General features: G+C 38.2%; 1 protein-coding gene across 1 annotated transcript in view; it reads left to right on the forward strand.

Annotated features, from left to right (window-relative positions):
* Positions 203-18,595, forward strand: part of FBXL13 (F-box and leucine rich repeat protein 13) — a 196,874-nt gene continuing 178,481 nt past the window's right edge. The window contains exons 1-5 of the mRNA XM_013963219.2: positions 203-289; positions 11,308-11,375; positions 12,185-12,339; positions 13,650-13,759; positions 15,764-15,928. Coding sequence (XP_013818673.1) covers positions 203-289; positions 11,308-11,375; positions 12,185-12,339; positions 13,650-13,759; positions 15,764-15,928 — 585 coding nt within the window. The remainder of the gene's footprint in view (positions 290-11,307; positions 11,376-12,184; positions 12,340-13,649; positions 13,760-15,763; positions 15,929-18,595) is intronic.

The raw sequence follows: 18,595 nt of genomic DNA on the forward strand, positions 1-18,595 counted from the left end.
GCCTTCTTGGGGAGCTCAGCAGAATTGTGAGGGGGAGTAATTTGAAAAAGTTTTCCAGGAGATTCTGACATGTTAAGCCCAAGGGGAAGTGTTTTTCCTTCCCTTCCCCTCCACCATTTAAAATCACAGATTTAATTATGGAACTAACAACTATGAAATGAAATGATTTTTTTACTACATCTTTTGATTTTTTCCAAGGGATATGTGCATTGATCCATTAATGAAACCAAAAATTCGGAGACTGTCTGAAACTTACCTGGAACAACTTTTTGGACTGGATGATCAGCTGGTAAGTATTATTAACCAAACATTCTACGCTATAAGTCTTAAGTTTGGATGGAAACCCTCAAATAGATTTTAGATTTCATGAGAGGCATGAGGTCAAATTGTTTTTGAAACTGAGGACACTCAGGAAAGTGAAGGAACATTTCATACATATATACAAAGCAACACTCATAGTAACCTCCCCAGACTTCCAAGAAGCATTTGGATAGGCAGTTATTATTCATCTTTCTGATAAAATCTTCCCATTAAATTTCCCCCTTTTTCCTTCTGCCCGTCTCTTGCATCTTTACAATGGTTTTTAAAAGAATAGCGTTATAGAAAGCTTTAAAGGAGGATAGTTTCTTTCCATTCTAATCTACTTCCTCTGTATTCCATTCTCCTCCATTTTCTTTGCTGTCTGTCCAGGAATTATGCTCCAAAGATATGGCTGAAACATTAATAAGAACCTAACTTAAAAGCCAGACCAACTTAATGAGAGGAACAACCAGCTCCAACAGTTGGTTTTGATCCTGTAAAGAGGGCAAGGAAGTACTGCAGGATATGGAGACTTTTAGAACAAAGATTGTGTAACTGAGAGAAGCTAAAATGACAAAAGGCATGTAGAGAGAGAAACAGCAACACGAACTAGGTGTGTGATATCTCTAGATCCCTCACCAGTGTCTCGGTGAGGGTAGACAGGGCTAGCTGCTGGTGAAGCCAGGCATTGAAAAGCGGAATCAAAGTCATGGTCACAGTGAGTGCTGAGAGCCGGGAAAGAACTGAAGAGTCATTTAGAAGGATGGGTGGAGGGGCCTCCCTGTTGGCTCAGTGGTAGAGAATCCACCCACCAACACAAGAGACTCAAGTTTGATCCCTGATCCAGGAAGATCCCACATGCCTCACAGTGACTCAGCCCACTGGCCACAACTACTGAGCCTGTGCTCTAGAGCTGGGGAACCACAACTATTGAGCCCACAGGCTGCAACTGTTGAAGCTCAGTGCCCTCGAGCCTGTGCCCCGCAACAAAAGAAACCACTGCAGTAAGAAGCCTGTGCAATGCAGAGTAGCCCCTGCTCGCTGCAACTAGAGGAAAGCCCGACCACAACAAAGACCCAGCACAGCCAGAAATAAAGTGTTAGTTGCTCAGTCGTGTCCGACTCTTTGCATCATGGACTGTAGCCTGCGAAGCTCCTCTGTCCATGGAATTCTCCAGGCAAGAATACTGGAGTGGGTTGCCATTCCCTTCTCTAGAGGATCTTCCCCACCCAGGGATCGAACCCGTGTCTCTTGCATCTCCTACACTGCAGGTGTATTCTTTACCACTGAGCCACCAGTGCAAACAAATAAATTTAAAAACCTGTTTTTTAAAAAAGAAGAAGAAGAGTAACATTGGATCTTAACCAGTGTCTGCAACAGAGAGATAGAAATAGAGGGATGGGATATTTCTGTCAAGCCTGGGATGATTCTGAGGCACCAGTACACTGGGAAGAACCACTTGTTTGATCATAGATGATCTGCATCATGATATGTGAGTCTCAATGACTTTATCAAGCACAGAATTTTGATCCACTACAGAGCACAGACATCTGCAAAGTGTGTTCTTGGAGGTGTTTTGGGGCAACCTCAGGAGCTGGAGAGGGAAGATCCAGGGGATGACATTCTTGGTCCTCTCCTCCTCAGCCCTTATCCTCTAGAACAGTCCTGCATTGAGAATAACGTCACATGAAAAAAGCTTGAAAAACCACTGCTCTAAGATACTAAAATTATTACAAACCACTGATCTAGAAGGGTAAACATTGTCAATATTTTGAAACTGACCTCATAAAACACAATCAGATTGTGTCCAATGTCTAGCTAGAAGCCTAAAGAGAATCTTTAAAAGTTTGCACAGAATTCTAAGAGATACTGTAGCTACTTCAAATCTTAAGTTTCACTTGAAAAGAAATTCTCAGAGATATTTCATGACATTAAAAGTACAAAATATTGGCACAGATCCAGATTTAGAATGGGATATGAAAATTCACCAAGGCATAGAAAGAATGCCCACTTCATAAGTCAGAAAAAATAGAAACTAGGTATAACTTTGCAAACTGTAAATCTGTGTTGTTCAGTTGCTAAGTCGTGTCTGACTCTTTGCAACCCCATGGACTGTAGCATACCAGGCTCCCTTGTACTTCACTATCTCCTGGAGTTTGCTCAGATTTATGTCCCTTGAGTTGGTGATACTATCTAACTGTCTCATCCTCCACCACCCTCTTCTCCTTTTGCCTTCAATCTTTCCCAGCATCAGGGTCTTTTCCAATGAATTGACTCTTCACAACAAGTGGCCAAAGTATTGGAGCTTCAGCTTCAGCATCAGTCCTTCCAATGAATATTCCAGGTTGATTTCCTTTAGAAATAACTGGTTTGATCTCCTTGCAGCCCAAGGGACTCTCAAGAGTCTTCTCCAGTCCCACAATTCACAAGCATCCATTCTTTGGCACTCAGCCTTCTTTATGGTCCAACTTGCACATCCATACGTGACTACTGGAGAAAACAGAGCTTTGACTACACAGACCTTTGTTGGTAAACTGATGTCTCTGCTTTTTAACACATTGTCTCGGTTTGTTGTAGGTTTCTTTCCAAGGAGCAAGCGTCTTTTAATTTCACGGCTGTAGTCGCCATATGCAACGATTGCTTCCCTGGTGGCTCAGGGGTAAAGAATCTGCCTGCAATGCAAAAGGCACATACAGGAGCCTGAAGTTTGATCCCTGGGTCGGGAAGAGCCCCTGGAGAAGGAAATGGCAACCCCCTCCAGTATTCTTGCCTGAAAATTCCATGGCCAGAGAAGCCTGGCAGGCTACAGTCCATGAGGTCACAAAAGAGTCAGCCACAACTGAACAACTAAACAATCCCAAGGCATTTTAAATTATAGCACACCAAATAAACATTAGTTGTGTTCCCCCTTCATTTTTCTTTCCTATAGTTATAATTGCTAGTCAGAGAGATTTTAAGGTTTTGATAAAAATGTTTTATAGATCACAAACAATCGCAATTTTTCTCGTTCATAATTAAGAGTGCTTTGCATGGTTTCAGCATTTTTTTATGGTGCAGTCATTATCATGGCTTCACACTACGCAGTCTTGCACAGCAAGGACAGCCTGTTTACATGCCCATTTTAATAATAAGCATTTGCTTGTTATTCTTTGCCAAGAGAAGAATGAATACAAGAAACCATAAGCCAAACAATTATAAAAAGACAGAGAAACTGTTCTCATAACAGTAGATAGACAGTTTAACTGTGTGTTCCAAGATGAAGGAACTGTCTATTGTTAAGAAGGAAAAATAACTTCACAGACTTGATTCTCATTTCTTAGGAAATGAAATCTCTAGATGGGCCTACTAATTACAAGAAGAAAAGACATTTATAGCATTAAAACATTTTTATTATAGAAAAAACTTACACATAACTCAAAAGTGAGAGTATATAATAATCCCCCTCATTCAGCTTAAACAATAGTCAATATTTTGCCAATTTTCTTAATTATTCTCCTTTCCACCTTTGGTTGGGAGTATTAGAAAGTAAATCTCGGGAGTTGTATTACTTTTACTGGTAAATACTTCACTGTGCATCTTTAACAAGAAACAGCATTTTTAGAGAATATTGTACTCAGTCACTCAGTCATGTCCAACCCAATGGACTGGAGCCTACCACGCTCTTCCGTCCTTGGGATTTCACAGGCAAGAATACCAGAGTGGGCTGCCATTGCCTGCTCCCGGGGATGGGACACCACTGAGCAACGGAACAGCAACCACGACAGCTCAAGGGGATCTTCTCTGCCCAGGGATGGAATCCACGCCTCCCGCATCCCCCCTGCACCACCTGGAAAGCCCTGATAGAGGACACAGCACAGTGCAAACGTCCACGAAACGTATGAAATGAGCAGTAGCTCCTGAATGTCATCTAGTACTGACTGCATTCAGATATATGTATAGACTCCATATTCAGTCCATATTTGGGTTTCCCAAATTGCCTCAAAAATGCCTTCTTACATATGGCTCTGTTCAGTTGAAATCCATACAGGGTCCACATATTATACTTGGTTGTTACATATTAATATCTAATATCTCTAGTAATCTGCAATAGTTCTTTCTTCTTTTTTCCCCATGCCACTAATTTATTGAAGAAAACAGATCATCTATCATGTAAAAGGTCCCACATTCTCATTTCCTCTGATTGTTTTCATTTGCTCTGTTTCTTGTATTTCCTGCAAGTCTGAAGGCAGATCTACAACCTTGATATTCAGGTTTGTTTTTCCTTTTGTTCTCTGGTGACAAGAATACTGCAGAGCGGATGTTGGGTTCCTTCTAGTGCATTGTATCAGGAGGCACCCATGGTCTGCTTGACCCACTTTTAATGAATCTGGATTCCTACAGACATTAACTAACTGGTTATAAGTTTCATCCTACAGTACCTATATAATGGTTTCGAAATAACTATACAAGAGGACCACTAACCATAGAACTATGGAAAGCAGTTTAAGAAAATTACTCAGTTCTTTTTGCCTTTAAGATGTATATATCCTACCTGGTATTTTCATTAAAATAATACTTTTTTGTTATTTAAAATAATAATTGTTTATGTTGATGGTCATCTTTTCTTTCTTTGCTATAATTATGCTTTTTAAATTATTTCTAACATTACACCATGGCAAAATCAAAGCAATAAAATGAGGAGTATTCAGAGAAGTACTGCTTCCTTTCCAGCCTCTTTATCTACTTATTCCATCCCTTTCTCTGCTGCTGCTGCTGCTGCTGCTGCTGCGTCACTTCAGTCCTGTCTGACTCTGTGTGACCCCAGAGATGGCAGCCCACCAGGCTCCCCTGTCCCTGGGATTCTCCAGGCAAGAACACTGGAGTGGGTTGCCATTTCCTTCTCCAATGCATGAAGGTGAAAAGTGAAAGTGAAGTTGCTCAGTTGTGTCCGACTCTTTGCGACCCCATGGACTACAGCCCACCAGGCTCCTCCATCCATGGGATTTTCCAGGCGAGAGTACTGGAGTGGGGTGCCATCGCCTTCTCCTCCCTTTCTCTAGGTAACCAATTTTAGTAGCTTTTAGTGCATCTCCCCATTGTTATTTTTGAAAAAAATGTGAGCAAATACACTGTATCCTCCTTCCCTTTTACTTCTTACACTAAAGTATCAGACTGCATATAGCCTTCTATTCTTGCTGGCAGAGAGAGCACTTTGTTACCAAACTTTAAATGAAAGATATGGACTTAAAAAAAAATCTTACTGATACAACAAACAAAGCTAAACTATGAAAAGGAAATTTGGGGTTTTAGTACTTTGGGAGAAGCAGACAGACCTTGTTCCCCAAACAAGATAAACATATCCTATAACCTTGCTGGTTTACAAAAGTATTCGTTTTCTTGTGAGAGTGGGTAGATTACTATTTCCTGAGCAGGCATGAAGATAAGTATCTCTGTAATCTGGAAGGAATGAAAATTTAAAAAGTATAAAAATAATGAAGATATGCAGATATGCATATGAAGATATGGAGATATCTTTAATGGCAGAAAGTGAAAAGGAACTAAAGAGCCTGTTGATAAAGGTGAAAGAGGAGAGCGAAAAAGCTGGCTTAAAACTCAACATTCAAAAAACAAAGATCATGGCATCCAGTCCTATCACTTCATGGTAAATAGATAAGGAAACTATGGAAACTGTCAGATTTCATTTTCTTGGGCTCCAAAATCAATGCAGACAGTGACTGCAGTGACAAAATTAAAAGATGTTTGCTCCTTGGAATAATAACTATGACAAACATAGACAGTGTATTAAAAAGCAGAGACATCACTTTGCCAACAAAGGTCCTCATACTCAAAGCTATGGTTTTTTCAGTAGTTATGTATGGATGTGAGAGTTGGATCATAAAGAAGGCTGAGCGCCAAAGAATTGATTCTTTCAAACTGTAGTTCTGGAGAAGACTCTTGAGAGTCCTTTGGACTACAGGGAGATCAAACCAGTCACTCCTAAAATAAATCAACCTGAATATTCATTGGAAGTACTGGTGCTGAAGCTCCGATACTTTGGGCTCCTGATGTGAACAACTAACTCATTGTAAAAGACCCTGATGCTGGGAAAGATTGAGGGCAAGAGAAGGGGGCGACAGAGGATGAGGTGGTTGGATGACATCACTGACTCAACGGACATGACTTTGAGCAAACTCAGGGAGATGGTGAAGGACAGGGAAGCCAGGCGTGCTGCAGTCCATGGGGTCGAAAAGAGTCGGACATGACTTAGCAATGAACAACAACAACAAATGAAGATACGCAACTAGATTCATACTGTTTACTTTAGGATAAGTTTAAGTGTAAAGTTAAGTAATAGTAGCTAATGATATGGCATAATGTATGTTTTTCTGCATTTGAGAGTTCTAAAGAACATCTTTGTAAGGTTTTAATCTCATTTAAGTTGTTTCAAGGAGTTTCAGTTCAGTTCAGTTGCTCAGTCGTGTCCGACTCTTTGCAACCCCATGAATGGGAGCACACCAGGCCTCCCTGTCCATCACCAACTCCCAGAGTCTTCCCAAACCTATGCCCATTGAGTCGGTGATGCCATTCAAGGAGTTTACCTAATAAAATTTGCAATAGACATTTACATGTTTAACAAAAATGGATTTTTCCAAGTGGTACTGAATTGAAGTGAAGTGAAGTGAAGTCGCTCAGTCGTGTCCGACTCTTTGCGACCCCATGGACTGTAGCCTACCAGGCTCCTCCCTCCATTGGATTCTCCAGGCAAGAGTACTATAGCTCTAAAATACAAAGAGTAGTCACTGTTTCCCTCCATGTACAAAAGCCCCTTGAGCATTAAATAGTCTTTAATAATATTGAGGTCAAAAAATAAAACTACTCATCATGAGAAATCTAACATTTTATGTCATGCCATGATACCTATGTTAGACCATGCTCACTTCTTCATTAAAGGCATAGTTTCTTTTTTTTACTATTATTGTTTTTTTCTATTAACTTTTATAGCCTATGAAAAATAAATATTTTAGAACTGGGTGAGATTTAAATTAATTCACTCCACCCTGTCTTAGTTTGTTCAGGATGCTATAATGAAGATATCATAGACAGGGTGATTATAAACAAGAGAAATTTATTTCTAACAGTTCTGGAGGCCGGGAAGTCCAAGATCAAGGTGCTGGTAGATTTGATGTCTTGAGAGCCTGCTTCCTGGTTGATATACTGCCATCTTCTTGTTATAATCTTACATGGCAGAAGAGGAGACTGAACTCTCTGGGGTCTCTTCTCTAAAGACACACTTCTTATTCATGAGAACTCCACCCTTATGACCTAATCATCTCCAAAAAGCCCCACCTCTAAATACCATCCATTACACTGGGGATTAGGTTTCAGCATATGAATTCTGGAGAACATAAACATTCAATCATGTGAAATGCCGTGCTGGATGAATCCCAGCCTGGAATCAAGATTGCAGGGAGAAATATCAACAACCCAGATATGCAGATGATACCACTCTAATGACAGAAAGTGAAGAGAACTAAAGAACCTCTTGATAAGGGTGAAAGAGAAGAGTCCATATAGTCAAAGCTATGGTTTTTCCAGTAGTCATGCTGATGTGAGAGTTGGACCATAAAGAAAGCTGAGCAATAAAGAATTGATGCTTTTGAACTGTGGTGCTGGAGAAGACTCTTGAAGAGTCCTAGACTGCAAGGAAATCAAACCAGTCATTCCTAAAGGAAATCAACCCTGAATATTCATTGGAAGGATTGATGCTGGCACTGAAGCTCCAATACTTTGGCCATCTGGGGTGATGAACTGACTCATTGGAAAAGACCTGATGCTGGGAAAGATTGAAAGCAAAAAGAAAAGAGGGCAAGATGGTGGGATAGCATCACTGACTCAATGGACATGAATTTGAGCAAACTCTGCGAGACAGTGAAGGACAGAGAAGCCTAGTGTGCTGCTAGTGGTAAAGAACCTGCCTGTCAGTGCAGGAGACATAAGAGACAGGGGTTCGATCCCTGGTTTGGGAAGATCTCCTGGAGGAGGGCATGGCAAGCCACTCCAGTATTCTTGCCTGGAGAGTCCCATGAACAGAGGAGCCTGGCGGGCTACAGCGCATGGGGTCACAAAGAGCCAGACTCGACTGAGGCGACTGAGCACACACACAAATAAAGTAAGTGTCTTGCAAAGTTTAAAACTAATGGGACCAATTGCTACTGACATTAAACAGCCATGAATTTGGTATGTTTGTAAGCTAGAATTAGTGGTTTGTAGTGGCATTTCATTATCCTTTCATTTATTTCAAAATTTCCCCATAAAATTAATTGATTAATTAAAAAAAAAATTCCCCAGCTCTCAGCAACCTGGGATACAAGTAAGAGTGCTGATTTGATGTTGTTGTTTAGCCATTAAGTCATGTCTGACTCTTTTTGCAACTGCATGGACTGTAGCCCACCAGGCTCCTCTGTCTATGGGATTTACCAGGCAAGAATACTAAAGTGGGTTGCTATTTCCTTCTCCACGGGATCTTCCCGATCCAGGGATAAAACCCATGCCTGCACTACTGAGCCACCAGGGAAGCTCATCATCTCATTGCTAACAGTATTGATATGCCAAATTTCTCTGCTTCCAGCCCCTATCTGGGTAACACAGAGGTTGGTTTTTCCTTAAACTTCCAATCAGTTGCCCCTGGGAATCCCAAAGCTGTTCTGCGTAAATTCAAGAATTCCAAGATTGTTTCTGTCCCAAACCTGTGAAATCATCTAAGGGTGGAGTCACAGTGCTGCTATTCTTGACTTCCTAAGAGCTTTGATGCCTAACTTGAGGTGGAGCTTCAGGCTCCTTTAGCCACAAATCTTTCTGATGCCAAAATAGCACTCCTTTCACTGGATTCCTTGCCCTACTCAAACCATACCTGGTGGTCACACTGTTCAAAAGAGATAACTTTTATAACTTTTCTGAAGATGTCTAGTAAGTCAAACCTGTACTTCAAGACTAAGGCCACATTTGTTTACATGCCCAAATAGTACCACGGTGTAGCAAGAACTTAAAACCTTCCATTCATTTTCCCACCAGTTTCGAAATAAAGCGCTTCTTGATAAAACTTTACTTTGAGGGTCTGCGTTATTTCAAAACCTGGCATAATGTAAGGTTTTGGTAGGTGATACTTTTATATCACACGATTTCCAACTTTCAAAATTTAAAGTCACATGAAATTTGATGGCACTGTGCTGTGTGTGCTGTACAGAAGTGGGGGAAATGCCTTTCCTTATTTTGTGTTGTACACCTCATAAGAGCAAGTTTTTGGATTTTGCTGTAGTCTTTTCCTCCATATGGTTCAGACCCACAATCCATGGGGCTGAGACAGATGTCAAGCAGCTCCCCCTGTGCCAACCCCAATACTCTTGATTTTACTCCTCTGGATTCCTTTCCCCCATGAAGATCAGAATTTAGTAAAGAAAGACTTCAATAACTTATGTTCTCCCCTCACCACAGACAATTTACTTGTAATCCCCATTAAAAGCAAGAATTTTCAAATGTCATTGAACATGAGACAGAATATCAGGGGGCACACAGGCCTTTCCTATATGCCTAAAACTGACGTCATGATCAACATGTGCATGCTGTATATATTAACTTATCAAAGCATTTACAGCAATGAGCAAAGGAGAAAAATGCTTGACTTAGAAAAGTAGAATTCTGAATTCTGGGAAGTTGGTATATATTTTAACCAAACTTATCTCTACACTCAATAGATATGAACATAATAGTCCCTTGGACTGCAAAGAGATCAAACTAGTCAATCCTAAAGGAAATCAACCCTGAATATTCATTGGAAGGACTGATGCTGAAGCTCCAAAACTTTTGTCACCTAATGCAAAGAGCTGACTCACTGGAAAAGACCCTGATGCTGGGAAAGATTGATGGCAACAGGAGAAGGGGGCAGCAGAAGATGAGATGGTTAGATAGCATCACTGACTCACTGGACATGAATCTGAGCAAATTCCAGGAGATAGTGAAGGATAGGGAAGCCTGGCATGCTGCAGTCCATGCAGTCGCAAAGATTTGGCCATGACTTAGCAAGTAAGCAACAACAAATGGTAAACAGGTGGCAATAACAACAGAAAACCACCATTTACACTTAACAGTAGCCATGTACCTATAATAAATAGTTAAGAACACGGAGAAGGCACAAACAATTTCAGCAATCCTTGGTGCACTATTCCCACATCAATGTGTGTTATTGTGAGTAACTGGAAGTGATGCCTGCGTCTCTTTCAGTGTATTCCACAGTTTAGACTTGTAACTTATGTAGTTTTCCTGTTCCTGCTTGTTAAATGAGGCATTCCTATATATATTTTCAAACAGAGACTCTCATTTTCTACTTTGTTTTTTCGAGTTTGGTTTCATCCTCAATTTTATCTATTTGTAGTTTAAAGATTTTATTGGAGTATAATTGATTTACAATGTTGCGTTAGTTTCAGGTGTACAGCAAAGTGCATCAGTTATGTATGTACATATCCACTCCTTTTTAAACTCTTTCCCCGTATAGGCCATTACAGAGTATTAAGTACAGTTCTGTGCTGTACAGTTGGTCCGTATCAGTCATCTATTTTATATATAGTAGTGTGTATATGTCAGGCCCAGTCCCCCAGTTTATCCCCCCCTCATTTTCTACTCTTGAGAAGGTAAAACCATTCAACTTAATAGTGACTAGCCAACCCTGGTCCAACAGCTCTATACTCCTATCGATATAATAATGCCATAGTGTTTACCTCAAAATGCTTTAAAGTAAGCACAATATAATAAAATTTTAAGCTGTGATTTTAACTTGAAAAAAAATAGGCAGCACAATAAAATTCCAAAATGTATAAATGGCCTATACTTCTAGAAGTCTGTTCCTGTCTCCCTAGGCCTAATTCTGCTTCCCAGATGCAATCACTGCTCTCATTCTCTTGTATATCTTCCAGAGGTAGCCTGTGCATTCCATTTATTTCTAATGCTTTTATTTCATGTCTTTCTTCATTTTAGGTGACTCCAGAATTAATGATAAAAGCATGTACTTTTTATACTGGGCATTTACTGAAGACCCATTTTTAGTAAGAACATGAGTTTTATATATTATTCCCTCCTCTTTGTGTTCTTATTCTAGAAATTCTCCATATGAAGAACAACTCACTTTTGGCCAGTTGTACTGATTTTATCTGTTTAATCTTGTTTTCACCATTTTTTATTGTATATTTCTTTTATATTTATTCAGCTTTTACTTAGTTACAAGATAGTCTTTGCTTCTTCAAGGTACCAGTTTGTCTTTTTTAAAATAGAACTTCAAAACTGGAATTACAGGTCTATAATCCTCTTATCTGAAATCCTTGGAGACAGACATATTTGGAAATCTAGATTCCCTTTCTTAAAATTTTTTTAGAAAGGAAATCTCTGCATACACTGTGTATTATATAACATCTTCAGTTGTGTCTGGGATGGCACATTGGAACCAAACATATCTGAACACATTAGTATTTCTACAATAAAATGTATTTGTATATTCTTGCTGAGTGAAATGAAGAAATACTATGAACCATTATGTGTCAGATTCTGAGAAGTTTTGATGCAAAATTAATTTAGGTCAAGTCTAGCTTTGCCTCTAAATAAGTTATGGGAGAAAAAAAAATTTCTATTTCAGAGCTTTGGGGGCTTTACAGATGCAGACAAGGGGAATGCAAGCTGAAAGAAAATGCAAGGACTGACTGTAAATAAAACAATGCAAATAATTTAACAGCTTCTTTGAAGCTGTGATTTTTGAGGAGGTAAAGGAGGCCCAGTATATTACTTCTTCTCTCTCTCAGTTTATTTATTAATGTATTACTGTAACTTCAAAATATTATATTCCTGTATTTTCTGCTTATAGCACATGGAGAGAGATAGCAATACCTCCTATAAATGAAGATGAACTTCTGGCTGAAAAAATGGAAGCAGCAATAGTATATGACAATTTCAGACTTAAAAAACACGTATTACATCACTGGCACTCTTATGTGAAAAATAGAAAAGAACAACTTAGAGGTAAATCCTTATATAGTAACAACTGGTTTTTGTTTTCATGGATCCAAAGTTTCAACAAACTTAACAGTTAAACATAACCTGTACTAGAGAATTTATTATTTTTATGTCTAGAAAATTGTCATGAAATGTAAAGTCACTAATTTAAAGTATGTAATAAGATTTGTCTCAAAGAGTTTTAGTGTAATAGAAAGCAGGCATATTTTAAATAAAATTCTATATCTATTTGTGTGATATATATACAAGTTTCAATATAAATAGGGAGCTACTATTAACTTTTTTTTATAAAATAGAGAGTTGGGATAGATAGGTAGATGGACAGATAGATATCAAAATTGACTGTTTTTTATAAACAGCTCTTTATTCTTTATATTTTATTTAATGAATTTCTGAGAAAACTTAAAGAAAAATAATTTTCTTTTACTTAAACCCTCGATAGCTGTAATGAGTGGACAGTACATGTATGTGCTTTTCAGAGCAGGAATAGAGAGTCCATCCAGCTCACTACATATTGATCTGTTTATGGCTGCTGCAAATCAAGTAAATCCTTTCCTCTTGATTGGCTCCTGTTGGTACCTCAGAGTGGACTCTGGTGATTTTAACATAGGGTGGTGGTGGTGGTTTAGTCGTTAAGTCGTATCCGACTCTTGCAACCCCATGGACTATAGCCCGCCAGGCTCCTCTGCCCCTGGGATTTTCCAGGCAAGAATATTGGAGTGGATTGCCATTTCCTTCTCCAGGGGATCTTCCCAACCCAGGAATCGAACCCAGGTCTCCTACATTGCGGGCAGATTCTTTACCGACTAAACTAGGTAGTGGGTCTCTATTTCTGAGAGGAAGCAATTAGCTATAGTTAAGAATGGTGTCCCCAAGGCCTGCCTTAATCATCCTCCTTCTTGGCCTGGCCCCTGTGTTTGAGCTTTGGACCCCTGCTTAAACATATAAAAAAAAATATATATATATATAGCAACCTATTTAATCACAGGGCATTTAAAAGTACTATCTCATGACTCTATTTCTATGAATAAATCTGGAAGTTCTGGCTTTATAAAGAACAGATTTGTTAAAAAGGACATGCTATATAACTTGACATTTTGTTACGTCTATAATATCTTAATTTATAAGGGCAAAGGTAATGTTTACAAGTTAATGAAGTCTCAGCAGTACTATATTTTGCTGTCAATAGTAATCAATTTCAGATGCAATTAAAATAAAAACTATCAGATGCAGCATTGTTTCATGTTATAAACCTGATATAATATTAATTATAATACTGTGCAATTATATACAGTAATCTAATGCATTTTCTTCAGATGCACTACTGCGGATACAAAAGATGTTCCACTGCTACAAGATGATAGTTATCCTAAGTAAATGGAGGGATAGAGCAAGACATAAGTTTAAAAAGAGAGAAGATGAGCTGGTATGGCATATTGTAAACTTACTGTTTTTTAGAAACTGAACTTTGCTGTTACATTGATGTTGTCTCAGATAATAACGCTATGCGTGGAAAACGCTAAAGACTTGAATATTATATACTTTTAAAGGGGTCCTTTTTCTTTTAATTTAATAATCTAAATGCCTCCTCACTTACCCAAAATATTTCCTAATAAATTTTGCTCTTTCATTTGAAGTTCAACATCAAGGAAACATCTTTTTAACATTTCATTTAAATTTATTGATAAAGACACTAAGAATTTTGTTTCAGCAAGTGTTTAGGTGGAAATAAATGTTTAAAGTGGAAGAGAAATGGTTTGATATGATTATAACAGAAATAAATGGTAAAGACTAAATTTATTCTTTTCTAGATAAGGTTATATTTCTATCTACTCTTTTCAATATCCAATTTAGTAAATTAAAATCTTAATATTAAATTATCTTTAAAACTACTAAATTTCTACACTTGAATCATTCTTAACTGGGACACGTATTAGAAATTAAAGCAGTCAAAACAGAGCATCCAGGCAAACTCCTTCAAACTTATAATAATAAAAACATCTCTAGTTTGCTTTAGCTATCAGCATAGTAAATTATCATTTAATGTTTTTTTAGAATATTCATAGTAACTACTAGGAACAGATACAGAAACATGCTGGAATTTTTTGTAGTTATATTATTTAGTATGTAATGTTTTACTAATAGTCTGAAATATAAAGTCGGGATAAATAACAAAGAGAAAACTAGGAAGAAATTAAACCCCATTTTATGGTTCCTGGTGAAAAGGTAACTGCGTGACCAGGCTGCCTTTTTATATCCCCTTAAACTGAATGTCCCTGAGAGAAGGCAGCACTGTTCTCTTTAACCATCCCCATATACTAAACATGATGTTTTGTAGTAATTGATATATATATATATATAAATATGTATGATAGTGTATATTATATATGACAGTAATATTATCCCTAATATGTGAAAGCAGTGAAAGTGAAGTCGCTCAGTCGTGTCCGACTCTTTGCGACCCTATAGACTGTAGTCTACCAGGCTCCTCCATCCATGGGATTTTCCAGGCAAGAGTACTAGAGTAGATATGTATTAAATAGTTAATTGAGTATTTAAAGAAAATGTTTTATTTTAGCTATGTGATTTCTTGGCCTAACAGTACTGCTGCACTCACTAGGGTGGAGTGAGGACAGCAGGTGTCTGCTGGGAGGAGAGAGCTACGTGCCAGCTCTCCACTGTGCACGCTTCCTTAGGCTCTAGTATGTACATATATTGCAGGAAAATTGTGTGTGTGTATGGGTATAACACTTATTTACCCTTCAGGGTTTTTTCCTTGATTATGTGCTTTTAATGAATGTATTGAAAGTAAAAATGGGGATTTACTGTAATGATACATCAGGCAGTTCTCCAATTCTTTCCTTCTGACTTTTTTTAAGAAAAACATTTATTTATACACACACACACCCACACACACACACACACACACATACACATACACTTTTTTTTTTTCATTTTTGGCCATGCCACACGGTTTCTAGCATCTTAGGTCCCTCAACCAGGGACCTTGAACCCAGGCTCTTGATAGTGAGAGGTTGGAGTCCTAGCCTTTGGACCAGAGAAGTCCCCTGACTCTCCTCTTACAGCTCCAGGGTAACCCTTACCCTTCCATGCCCCAAGTATCAGTTCTGTCATTACCAGAACCTTGACTCTGGGTTTCAGCTTTCTCATTTCTATAAGAGAAGGCTGGCCCACATCTTCAAGGTGACTGCCTATGCCAGTATTGTATGACAACTAGTGGAAATGATCTATAATGCTTTGGTGGTTCAGAGACTATTACATATGTGCTGGACAATGATAATTTATATAATGATGATGATAATAATGTTTAATTGGTGCTGTCATTGTATCAAGCATTGTGCTTTATATGTATCATCTCATTTAGTCCTTACAACAATTCCATGGAATCTGTAAATTATTTTCATGGCAGATGCTAAGGCATGAACTTCAATTACAAAAATTCTCCAAGTTAAAATTCAAAGCAAATTCTAAAGAAGAACACTTTTTTCCTGAACAATTTGTGTCTGAAGACTTTCTTGTAGGTGGGATTCCTGATTTTGACATTTCACAGTTACCCAAAAGAGCAATATTACAGGTTCGTATGAATTCATGTCTTAACTAGTTGTTTTGATAATGTTTTCTTAAAGAGTGGTTTTATAAACCTTGTATGAATGATGGAAACCATATTTTGAAGAAAAAATATTTTTTACAACTACCTTTGGGCTATCTCAGCTTTTGGAAGTCATCCATTTGGATGGCTGTAAATTGTAATCAAAAAATGGAGAAATTAAAGAAATAGTAAATAATGAAGAAAAATGTCTTTCTTTCCTTCCTCGTTCAAGAACATATTGTCATTTAAGGTACCACAGATTTTAGATACTTCACTGCATACCTTTTAATCTCTAATCCTTAATCCTTTAACCTGAATGTTATACCCACACTCTGGAATGTAAGTGGGGCTTGTCATAATGCTACTTTCAGTTAGTTAAATATATTTATGCCTCTCATCTTTCTTTCTTAGATTGTGAGTTCATAAAAACAAGAATCATGTATCTATATCTTATAACTCATTGAATTAATCTCTGAAATATAAACCATAATTCCAACTACTGGTTATATTCTGTCCTATTTTGATAAATATGTAATCCCTATTTTGTGGGACTACCTGATAAATGGTGGAAGAGTTGTAAAATATCACCTTATTCTGGTTAATGGCAGATTTACACTATAAAATCCCATGTATTAAACCTATCTTTCTAACTGTAGAACTGAGCTCAAGTTATTTTGGGGAACAAGATGTATACCTGTATTTATATTTCATTTCGCACTTTACGTATAGTATACAGTCAGAATGAGGACATTTTTGTCCACTGTTTCTTCTTTATAAATTGCCTGTTCACATCTTCTTCGTGTTCAAACTGGAATTCCTATAATTTTCTTACAGTTTATAAGAAAACTCTTTATATACTGGTAGTTTTCACCTTTTGTCTGGAACATATTTGAAATTTTTTTCCCCTACACTTAATGTGCTGTGCTTGGTCGCTCAGTCGGGTCAGACTTTGCAGCCCCTGTGGACTGTAGCCTGCCAGGCACCTCTGTCCATGGGGATTCTCCAAGCAAGCATACTGGAGTGCCATGCCCTCCTCCAAGGGATCTTCCCAATCCAGGGGTCGAACCCAGGTCTCCCGCACTGCAGACAGATGCTTTACCATCTGAGCCACCAGGGAAGCCCTTAATGCCTACACTTAAGGCTTGCTTTTCACTTTTGCTTTCACTTTTGACCAGAGAAAATTTAAAGCTTTATGTAACAAAATCCATTACTATTGCCCTGATTATTTCTTTTTGTGTCATATTAATATGTCATTCTTAGCTATTTTTCTAAGCCATATCAAACTCCTTCCTACAATTATGTAGCCGGTTTTTCTTTGAACTCCTATATGTCGACTGATCCGAGAAGGCGATGGCACCCCACTCCAGTATTCTTGCCTGGAGAATCCCAGGGACGGGGGAGCCTAGTGGGCCGCCGTCTATGGGGTCGCACAGAGTTGGACACAACTGAAGCGACTTAGCAGCAGCAGCAGCATGTTGACTGCTAATGTTTATTTACATTGTAAGCACCTGAATTTTCAATCCATTTCAGATTATGCCTTAAAACATTTTTTATCACTTTACATATAATATAAGACCCTAGCAAGAGTATGCTTTCATCTTCCCCTTCCTGTGCTTCAGGCTATTATTTCCATGTGCTTTATTTTTATGTATTTGGAAACCCTACATTAGAGTTTATTTTCCCTTTAAACAGTCAGTTATATTTTATCCAATGTGTATTTTTAATGTTTAACAATCTCAAACAGGAAGATTGCAAGTGCAATACAATGTACTTTTTTTTCTGAACGATTTGAGAGTAAGTTGCTGACATGATAACCTATCACCCCTAAATATTCCTGGAGTTTTCACTATAAACAAGGGCATCCTCTTGAAATCAGCCATCAAAATCCTTGGATCTAATTTGGGTATCCCCAGTTGTCCCGATAATACAAAAAGATGCAATCCAGAATCACACAGAATAGCTGATTACCATGGCTGTTTGTCTCCTTGAGTCTGCCTTTCTTTAATTTTCATTCCCTTGACATGAAGATCAGGCCAGTTTTATTGTAGAAGATCTCTTATTTTAACTTGTTCTGTTTTCTCCAGAATAGATTCAAGTTCTGAATTTTTATTAGAGATAGCACAGACATTAGGCTGTGCTCTTCTCACTCCATGGTACAGAATCTGGATTTGCCCAGGATTGGTGATTTCACAGGTGATAGCTTGTTTAAGGCGGTGTCTGCTTCTCCACTATTCAACTGCCCTCTTTGAAATGGATATGCATTTTGTGGGGAGGTATTTTACAATTATGTAAATATTCCCATTCTTCGTCAAACTTTCAGTTTATTTATATCCGTATGACTCATGGTTTTCTATTTTATTCAGTGAGATATAATCTGTTACTATCACGATTTATTTTGGTGCTCAAATTCTTCCAGATTCAGAAGTAGGACTCCTTTCAAGTTTCCTTCTGTGTCCCTTTGACATGTAACTATCATCCTCTGAGCACTTCCCTACTTTATAGCACAGCATGATATCACCAGATAGTTGGTACCAAAATCAAATTGATTGTATGCAGCCGAAGATGGAGAAGCTCTATATAGTCAGCAAAAACAAGACCTGGAGCTGACTGTGGCTCAGATCCTGAGCTCCTTACTGCAAAATTCAGACTTGA

Source organism: Capra hircus, chromosome 4, assembly GCF_001704415.2.
Source record: "Capra hircus breed San Clemente chromosome 4, ASM170441v1, whole genome shotgun sequence".
NCBI lineage: Eukaryota > Metazoa > Chordata > Mammalia > Artiodactyla > Bovidae > Capra > Capra hircus.